This window comes from Hypomesus transpacificus, chromosome 17, assembly GCF_021917145.1.
Source record: "Hypomesus transpacificus isolate Combined female chromosome 17, fHypTra1, whole genome shotgun sequence".
Classification (NCBI taxonomy): Eukaryota; Metazoa; Chordata; class Actinopteri; order Osmeriformes; family Osmeridae; genus Hypomesus; species Hypomesus transpacificus.
In genome coordinates, this window is record NC_061076.1 from 41,102 (window position 1) to 50,640 (window position 9,539).

Consider the following 9,539-nt stretch of genomic DNA (forward strand, 5'->3'; position numbering starts at 1 on the left):
CTATGGAAGGCAAGTACGTTTTCACGTTTTACAATAATTGGAGCACAGACCAAAGTAATTTATGATTTATTAATGTGAAATAAAAGAACTCCATTTCTACATTTCGTTTCTTGTCGGTCGTTTTATCTCTGAAGTCATTGTAATAAAGAGCCAGAAATCATAAACATTTATGCTTGAGACATATTACGTTTAACAGAAAAAATTATACTTTGTGTAACCGACCAATGAACGGCTTACCATTTCACATTGTCTAATAGTGTTCTACAAGATTAATGCGATACCAGTTGATAGTTTTCACAACTTATAACCTGAATGCTTTAAATATACGTGGGAGTGGGTAAATGTATGTTTATTTTGAGACAGGTAGTTAACCTTTAACCCACAAATCTATTTTACCAGTATTGGTCAAGAGGCTGTGACCAGCAGGCGATACTATATCAAGAACTGCATTGTATACAAAACTATACATTTTATTTCCAGATTCACACATTCAATTACACATGCAATACCTCGTTATTTCAAACGAGGCAATTTCACATCCTATTTACAGCATATGACGTTCTCGCAAAATTCAATAGAGTTGTAAATTCGGTGTACATTTTACAATAGTAATATTGTAAACAACAACAACAACAATCGTACATGTCAACAGTGATGATCAGCAAGAAATCTAACATATCGGGATCACTGGACGGAGCTATCCGTCTCAGACGCAGCAGTGGTGAGAGAGAGCTTCACTTTTCCGGTAGCGGTTGCAGTAGCTTGAAAGAGGATGGGGTTGGTTTGTTTTGATCACTCGAACCTCTTGAGGTGGTTGTAGAGGGACTGCACGTAGGTGAACACACACATGGGGTCAGGCTTGTTCCCCATCACCAGCATGTCCTCCACCTCGATCAGTCTCACACAGTCAGCCTGTTCTCTGATGCAGGGGAGAATAGGGAATGGAACATGGAAACGCACATCTGTAGTATACTACTAAATACTATACTAGTAATACTAGTACTATATTATTAAGTATATATGCATATACTAGTACATAGTAATGCTATACTAAATACTATGTAAAATACTGTTATGCCTGAATAATATACACACATACACACACTTTGTGTCTCACACATTCATACACACAAACTCTGAACCACACACTTACTCTGCTGTAGTAAAGGCAACTTCGAAGTTGTGTTTCCTGTTGGCCGGGTTCAGTGTGTTGTAGTCAAACTCCAAAGGGAAGAATGAGTGGACCAGGGCACAGAAGGCCAGGCCATCACACCAGCTGGATGAGTAGTTCTGGAGGTCTATGTTCTGGGAGAAGCCAAAGCGTTCACAATAACAGATAAGGGATTAGAACCTGCCATCTGTTCATCTGCAGCCAAATGCTCTAATGCAGGGGTGTCGAATCCTGGTCCTCAGGGACCGCTGCATGTCCGCTGCATGTCCTGCATGTTTTAGATGTTTCCCTGCTCCAACACACCTGATTCAGATCCCCCGAGGACCAGGATTGGAGAACCCTGCTCTAATGTCATGACTTATCGCAGTCACTTTTTGAAAAGTGAGTGGGATACACACACACACAAACACTTTATCAAGAAAATTATATTTTTCGACCGCAGTTATGCATAAAAAAGCTGTCACACCCACATTTGAAAACAACCCTACTCCCCTGACCAGGAAGTCCACTCTTCTGGTTTTGCTCACCTGATAGCCGATGGTTTTAGAGCGACACCACTCCAGCAGGACCTGCTTGATGCTGCTGGCGCTGGACATACCGAAACTCTGGGAGCGCTTCAGTTTGGGCCGGGAGTCCTGAGCCTGGGTCCTGGGGAAGACGGCGGGAACAGCTCACACAAGAACACTACTGGACCTCAGCAGGGCTGGGGTTTGAATGACCGTGTGGTGTTTTAATGGGGAGGGAGTGGAGTGTAGGAGGTAGGGAGGGTGTAGGAAGTAGGGAGGGTCTAGGAGGGAGGGTGTAGGAGGGAGGGAGGGTGTAGGAGGGAGGGAGGGTGTAGGAAGTAGGGAGGGTCTAGGAGGGAGGGTGTAGGAGGGAGGGAGGGTGTAGGAGGGAGGGAGGGTGTAGGAAGTAGGGAGGGTCTAGGAGGGAGGGTGTAGGAGGGAGGGAGGGTGTAGGAGGGAGGGAGGGTGTAGGAGGTAAGGAGGGTGTAGGAAGTAGGGAGGGTGTAGGAGGGAGGGAGGGTGTAGGAGGGAGGCAGGGTGCATGAGGGAGGGAGGGTGTAGGAGGTAGGGAGTGTGTAGGAGGGAGGGAGGGTGTAGGAGGGAGGCAGGGTGTATGAGGGAGGGAGGGTGTAGGAGGGAGGGAGTGTGTAGGAAGGAGGGAGGGTGTAGGAGGGAGGGATTGTGTAGGAGGGAGGCAGGGTGTAGGAGGGAGGGAGGGTGTAGGAGGGAGGGAGGGTGTAGGAGGGATGGCGTCTGTGAGCGTGAGGGCGCTGCCTACCTGCCTGGCTCAGAATCCAGCTTCTCAAAGACGGCTCGTTTGGCCTGCGTCCCGCTGGAGCGAGGCAGTGTCTGGGACCTCACCAGCTCTCTCCTGCGCTCCACACCTACACCACTCAGAGAAGGGCTCACCGCTCCCTGCACCCTGCAGCACGCACACACACACACACACACATTACCCTGCAGTACACATACAGATACCCCGTGTAATGACACGATATGGCGGGGGGACTCACTTCTTGGTGATGCCAGGGGAGAAGCCAGAGTTCCCCACGGATCTGGATGGTAGTATTTCTACGTAGAGGACAGAAGATAAGTTATCACCCTTATCATGCTAACATAAATGCTAGGCTAATACAGAGGCTAGACTAGGCTAGTGTAAAGGCTCCTGCAGAGGCCATGTTAGGCTGGTATAGGCTGGTAGAAGCTAAGCTAATAGCCTATAGCTAAGAGCCTAGGCAAAGGTAAAGGCTAGGCCTATATAGAGGCTAAGCTAGGTGTGTTATGTTACCTGTTGACTGAGGAAAGCTCACGCTTCGTTTAAGACCTGGACTGGATGTCATGACAGTGGGGCCTTCTCACACAGACAGGAAGTGTGTGCACAAGGTAGAGAAATGAACAGGGTAGGCCAAGTCAGAAAAACAATTGGACAGAACAGGGAAAAAGGAAAGAAGGATTTGAAAGAAAAGAGTAGCCATGAGATGTGGACTGGTGAAAAAAAGGACAATTGACAGACAAAAGAAGTACAGTAAAACGATAGACATGAGAAGAAGTATGTGATTTACATATCACTCACCACGTTTAAAAGGATATTCCCCCGGTTTAAGAGCAGCTGTATCAGGCGAGGTCCATGCAGGAGACTGGGGAGGAGAGGTTAGAGGCTGGGTAGGGGAGGTGAGAGGCTGGAGAATGGAGGTTGGAGGATGGGTAGGGGAGACTAGAGGCTGGGTAGGGAAGGTTAGAGGCTGGGTAGGGGAGACTAGAGGCTGGGTAGGGAAGGTTAGAGGCTGGGTAGGGGAGACTAGAGGCTGGGTAGGGAAGGTTAGAGGCTGGGTAGGGGAGACTAGAGGCTGGGTAGGGAAGGTTAGAGGCTGGGTAGGGGAGGAGAGAGGCTGGGGAGGGAAGGTTAGAGGCTGGGTAGGGGAGACTAAAGGCTGGGGAGGGAAGGTTAGAGGCTGGGTAGGGGAGGAGAGAGGCTGGGGAGGGAAGGTTAGAGGCTGGGTAGGGGAGACTAGAGGCTGGGTAGGGGAAGAGAGAGGCTGGGGAGGGGAGGAGAGAGGCTGGGGAGGGAAGATTAGGGGCTGAGGAGTGGAGGTTGGAGGCTGGGTAGGGGAGGATAGAGTCTGGGGAGGGGAGGATAGAGTCTGGGGAGGGAAGACTAGAGGCTGGGGACCAGAGCTAAGAGGCTGGGCTGTGCCGGGGCTGGGGGGTGAGGCTTGTCCGGGGCTGGGGGGAGGGTCAAGGCTGATCTTGGTAACGGCAGTGAGAGGGAGATGGGGTCTGGTCTGGACCACTGCTGAATGATCCTGGGACACCTCACTGTCCACCAATGATCTCTCTTGCTGTGACCTCAAAGAGCTCTCTGATTGGATAGGAGACACAGGAAGAATGTATGTATGAGATTCCAGCTGGCAGACTGAACATACATTGTTGAGGGTTAGGATTGTAGAAGATTATCGTTAAAGTTGATTATAGATGCTGGCCTGTGGGTATTTAGGTTGGTTACAGGCGCTAAATCTTTGGGCATGTAAGTTAGTTGTAGGTGCTGATCTGTGGGCATCTGAGAAGCCTTGTTGCTTGTGAAAAGGGCATTATGGAGTAGTTAACATCTTGATTGTGTGTACGTGTGTGTACGTGTGTGTGTGTGTGTGTTGTTACCCAGCCTGGTGTGACCCCCGTTCTCCTGCACTGTGGTGGAGGGGATGCTCTCTCGCCCTGCAGCTGTCACATCAACTCCCTGCAGACAGAACGGAAGCTTCAACACAAAGTCAACATCACAACATCGCTATGACAACACACATGTTGAGGAGCTCTGATGCATTTGGCTTCCTCCATCAGTATGTTCTGTATCTATGCTGTGTGTGTGTGTGTGTATGTGTGTGTGTGTGTGTGTGTGGGGGGGGGGGGGGGGGGGGGGGGGGGGAGGGTTCATCAAAGTGGAAGCAGCAAAAGGCCTAAAATGGAACTAGTAACATTAGATGCCTTAAGATGGCCTGTTGACCCAGATGGTGTGTGTAGTGACACCTTGTGGACAAACATGGCAGTGCAGCCTAGCCTATAAGGGAATTCATTCAGAGCCCAGGGTGATATTAGCTGAATCCTTCCTTCTACCTCCTACTCTAGTGTGTCTGGGCTCCAGATCAGGGCTCTCTCACTCTGCTCCTCTGCCTATTTTAGGTTTTGTAATTAGTCTCCACCCACCCCACTCCCCCCCACCCCCCCCCCCACCCCCCCACCCCCCCCACCCCCCCACCCCCCGGACCCCCCGGAGCCTCCACCATCCCAGTCCCCCCACCCTCTACACCTCCTAATATAGCCCTGAAACGGAGGCCTTTGAAATCTGTTTGAGTTATTGGTGCAGCTAACCCCAGTCTGCCCTGTCTACCCCTCTCCCTGCCCTGTCTACCCCTCTCCTGTCTACCCCTCTCCTGTCTACCCTCGCTCCTGTCTACCCCCTCTCCCTCTCCTGTCTACCCCCTCTCCCTCTCCTGTCTCTCCCTCTCCCCTTTCCTGTCTACCCCTCTCCCTCTCCTGTCTACCCTCCTCTCCCTCTCCTGTCTACCCCTCTCCCTCTCCTGTCTACTCCCCTCTCCCCTCTCCTGTCTCTCCCTCTCCCTCTCCTGTCTACCCCTCTTCCCTCTCCTGTCTCCCCCCTCTCCTGCTCTCTCCCTCTTCTGTCTCTCCCCCTCTCCTGTCTCCCACTCTCCCCTCTCCCTCTCCCTCTCCCTGTCTCCCCCTCTCCCTCTCCCTCTCCCTCTCCTGTCTCCCCCCTCTCCCTCTCCCTGTCTACCCCTCGTCCTGTCTCTCCCCTCTCCCTCTCCTGTCTCCTCCCTCTCCTGTCTCCCCCCTCTCCCTCTCCTGTCTACCCCTCTCCCCTCTCCTGTCTCCCCCTCTCCTGTCTCTCCCCTCTCCTGTCTCCCCCCTCTCCTGTCTCCCCCCTCTCTCCCTCTCCTGTCTCCCCCCTCTCCCTCTCCTCCCTCTCCCTCTCCTGTCTCCCCCCTCTCCCTCTCCTGTCTAACCCCTCTCCTGTCCTCTCCCTCTCCCTCTCCTGTCTCCCCTCTCCTGTCTCCCCCTCTCCTGTCTCCCCCCTCTCCTGTCTCCCCCTCTCCCTCTTCTGTCTACCCCTCTCCCTCTCCTGTCTACCCTCTCCCCTCTCCTGGATCCCCCTTGGCTTTACTAAGGTATGGTACTGTCTGTGACTGCCAGCCACGGAGTCTTCTGCCAACTCCTCCCCTCATGGCAGAGCTGAAGGGTAACAAGGATTAGCACTGGCCGTGATGTTAGGGCTCCTCTGACATTGTGTATCACTGTCACTGTCTGCAGGACCTCACACTTTATCTCTTCATCCCACTCATCAATCCCTGTCAAGCTCTCAATTCCTCTATCTCAATCCTCTTTCTCAGCCCTCTATCTCAATCCTCTATCTCATTCCTCTATCTCATTCCTCTATCCATCTCATCTCTCTATCTAAATCATCTATCTTTCATTTGCACATTTGCACAGAGACACACACACACATAGAAACAGACGCACATAGAAAAAAGACACACACATAGACACTGAGAGGGGTTCATTCAGTATCAGGGCTGACACCTGGGGTTGACATCAGAGGTGTGGAATGTTGGCAGGGTGTGTGTTTCAAGAGGGGAACAGCTGGCAGGGTTAGGGTTAGTGTGTGTGTTTTGTCTGTGTGTGCGTGTGTCTGTGTGTGTGTCTGTGTGTGTGTGTGTGTTTGTGTGTGTATGTGTGTGTAAGATACTGTCAGAGTCTGAATTCAACTTCAGGGAGACTATGGGCAGGGATCGGTTGACAGACCATCCCTCATACGCTGCACTTCAGATAACACTTTCTGGACCTCTGGCTCCTTTAAGGGCAGGAGGCAGGCTTCTCTGTGTGTGTGTGTGTGTGTTCATGCAAGTACATGACCATGTGTTGTATGTGTTTGTGTAAGTTCACGCTTGCTCTATGATGAACAGTGAGAGGGTCAGGGTGAGGGCAGAGCTAGAAGTCTGCTGATCATCCGTGTTGCTTCCAGCGACACAACAGAAGATGCTTCTCAATGAAAAAGGATCCCCACAATCTCCCTGACCCTAAATCCCTACCCCAACCCCTGACCCCTGACCCCAGAACCTTCCCTACCGCCTATCCCAATCCATACCCTACCCTAACCTGCATGTGGCTCAACAGTTGTCTCCGTCATCAAACAGCATCCACACTGAAACCCAACATTCTCAAGTTTTTCTCCATCTTCTCAGCCTCTACACCCCTCTTCGTGGGCTGTGGTGGTACAGTCCGTGCTACCACTGTACAACATGGATTAGCCCATACCCCGGCTGAGGGAAACTCCCATGACTGCAACTTCGTCATGGAATAATGGAAAACTCAGGGTTGGGTTTGTCTCACCTCTCCCCAGTTCTGTTTTTATACATTCATGGCTGCATGATGTCACACTTCAGGGTAAAGTGGGAATGTGATGCTATAAAAATCCACTCAGTATGCAGGGCTGTGCTGGCACACGTACACACACAAACACACGTACACACACAAACACACATGTACACACATACGTACAGACACGCTCTCTCTTTCTCTCTCTCCATCACCCTTGGGTAGCTATAAAAAGCGAGACTCATTGTAAAAGGCAAGTGGGCATCTTTAAATCCCCGCTCCCGAGCATTGAGCGTGGCTAGTTTTAACCAGGGGAGGACAACGCCCCCAGAGGAACTAGACCCAGAACCAGGGCCATCAATCAGACCAGAATTCCAAAAATACATGTGCCCTTTCGGGGGGGGGGGGGGTGAACTTAGAGGGCTGGAGGCACTAGGGAGAGAGGGGGAGAGGTAGAAGTAGAGTGAGTGGTGAGAGAGAGTTACAGAGAGAGAGACAGAGCGAGAGAGAGAGAGAGAGAGAGAGAGAGAGAGAGAGAGAGAGAGAGAGAGAGAGAGAGAGAGAGAGAGAGAGAAAGAGATGAGAGAGTACACATCCCAAATTCAGGTGAGGTCATATCTCTAGTCAGATTAGGGTCAAGTGACATCCATACTCACGTTGGACAGAGTCCGAGACAAGTGGGCTGACAAGGCAGGAGATGATGGGTGGGTACTGGGACTGGAACTGGGACCGGAACCAGAACGTAGTCCTGTTCTCCAGGGGAGTTCTGACCCTGAGAAAGCTGGGAGGGTGGAGGCCACTTGACTGGGCTGGCTGCTACCCACAAAGCCAAGGGGAGGGGAGCCAACCTGGGGCTGGGGCTGTGGCTGTGGCTGGGCCTGGGCCTGGGCCTGGTTGACTCCGTGCCCCTCTCCCATCCTCTCCTCCCCCCCCAGGGGGCTCTTCTCAACCGGTGCCCCAGCCAGAGCCTCCACCAGGCGGGTAAGAGTCTCCAGCTTCCCCCGGAGCTGCTGGTTCTCCTGCTGCAGCAGGGTCACAGCCTCCAGTAGGGGAGCGCTGGTCCTGCAGGCCTCCTCCACCTTCCGCTCCATCCCCCGCTTGAAGGCGCTCACGTCCACATGTACCTCACTCACAGCCGCACGCAGCGTGGCCTCGAAGCGCCCCAGAGCCTCGCACACCGTCTCCTCGCGTGCCCCTGCGGCGGGCAGCGCTACGTCCAGGCCAAGGGGGGCGTCCATGATGGCTACCCCAGGGTAGAGGCAACTGGTCGGGGAGCTTAGTCTCCTAACTGTCCTCTGCTTCTGAGCTTCACTCCCTCCTGCGTTCAGAGTCAGAGGCACTCTGCAGGCCTTCAGGAGAGGAGTAGGGTGTTGACAGGTGCGAGGGGTTGACAGTGGGACGGGCCTGAAGACAGATTCCCCAACCGCCAAGCCATTAAAACCCCATCATCATTATACTTTACATACGAGGGTTGTCAGTCACAAATGACTACTGCTGTTAGCGACACACTCTTGTCAACAGGACGCATGCTAAATGATATCCCGGGGCAATGAAAGATGACCAAATAAACAGTTTGACAAGGCAATTACAACACATAAAAACGGTCAGAGATGTAACGTTTTACGTACCACCAATGCTGTGGGTCGTTCAGCTGACCTGGGTAAACAGTGGAGTAATCCAGTTGGTACCTGAGCTGGTGTGAACAGAGCTGGTCTTGACTGTAAAGACTGGAGAGAGAGTGTGTGTGTGTGTGTGTGTGTGTGTGTGTGTGGGAGCGTGTGAGCCCTTGCTGTCCTGCTGCCCTTCTTAAAGCAGCAGGAGAGTGAGCAGGTTGATCTCAGTGTCTGGGTTGTGCGGGGGTAGGGAAAGTAAAAGGGGAGGGAACCGTCCCGTCCCCCCCTCACTGTCCTCCCGCCTCACTCTCTCTTTCTACTGCTGGTCCAACTCGTGGAAAAGTAAGAGAGAGAGAGCGAAAGAGAGAGTGAGAGAGAGTTAGAAGAAGGTGAAAGAGAGGGAGATAGAGAGACTACAGAGGGTGTGTTGACATCATCAAGGCTGGTGTGTATGAACCAGTAAGCATTAGATGTGAGACATGAAAGAGTGGCAAGCCCAAACCAGTTCTAATTCCAGGAAAAAACACAACTAGTGTTAGCCTAGCTCTGTGTTAGCCTATATCTACACGGTCTGTGGCAGCCTAGCATTGTGCTAGCTTAGAACTGTAAAAACCTACATTTGTGTTAGCATAGCACTGCATTAGCCTAGTCCTGTTTTAGCCTAGCCCAGTGAAAAGACAACAAAATACAGTAAAAAAAAATGCTGTGCATGGCTTAGTTTGATCTGTGATACAATGAACAGTACAGCTAAAAGGTCTATTGTTGATTGTTCGTGTTTGTTAAGACAGTGACATCATGGTTGTCATGACAGCCCCAGTATCAAGAACCCACAACAGTGTGCAGCTGAGGTAATGTTCCTGTGAG

At 51.8% G+C, this 9,539-nt stretch overlaps 1 protein-coding gene across 2 annotated transcripts; it reads right to left on the reverse strand.

Moving 5' to 3' along the window:
- Positions 1-50: 50 nt before the first annotated feature.
- On the reverse strand, positions 51-8,960 carry LOC124479990 (smoothelin-like protein 2). 2 transcript variants are annotated; one of them, XM_047038995.1, is made up of 10 exons: positions 8,691-8,959; positions 7,719-8,466; positions 4,333-4,411; positions 3,251-4,036; positions 2,966-3,028; positions 2,691-2,748; positions 2,456-2,599; positions 1,699-1,819; positions 1,154-1,305; positions 51-919 (listed from the first exon to the last, which is right to left on the reverse strand). In XM_047038995.1, exons 2-10 carry the CDS (start codon positions 8,298-8,300, stop codon positions 793-795), a joined length of 2,112 nt encoding a protein of 703 aa, XP_046894951.1. In that variant the 5' UTR covers positions 8,301-8,466; positions 8,691-8,959; the 3' UTR covers positions 51-792. The 2 variants fall into 2 exon arrangements, with proteins under 2 accessions (XP_046894951.1, XP_046894952.1); XM_047038996.1 differs by lacking the exon at positions 2,966-3,028 and having other exon boundaries at positions 8,691-8,960.
- Positions 8,961-9,539: the final 579 nt, after the last annotated feature.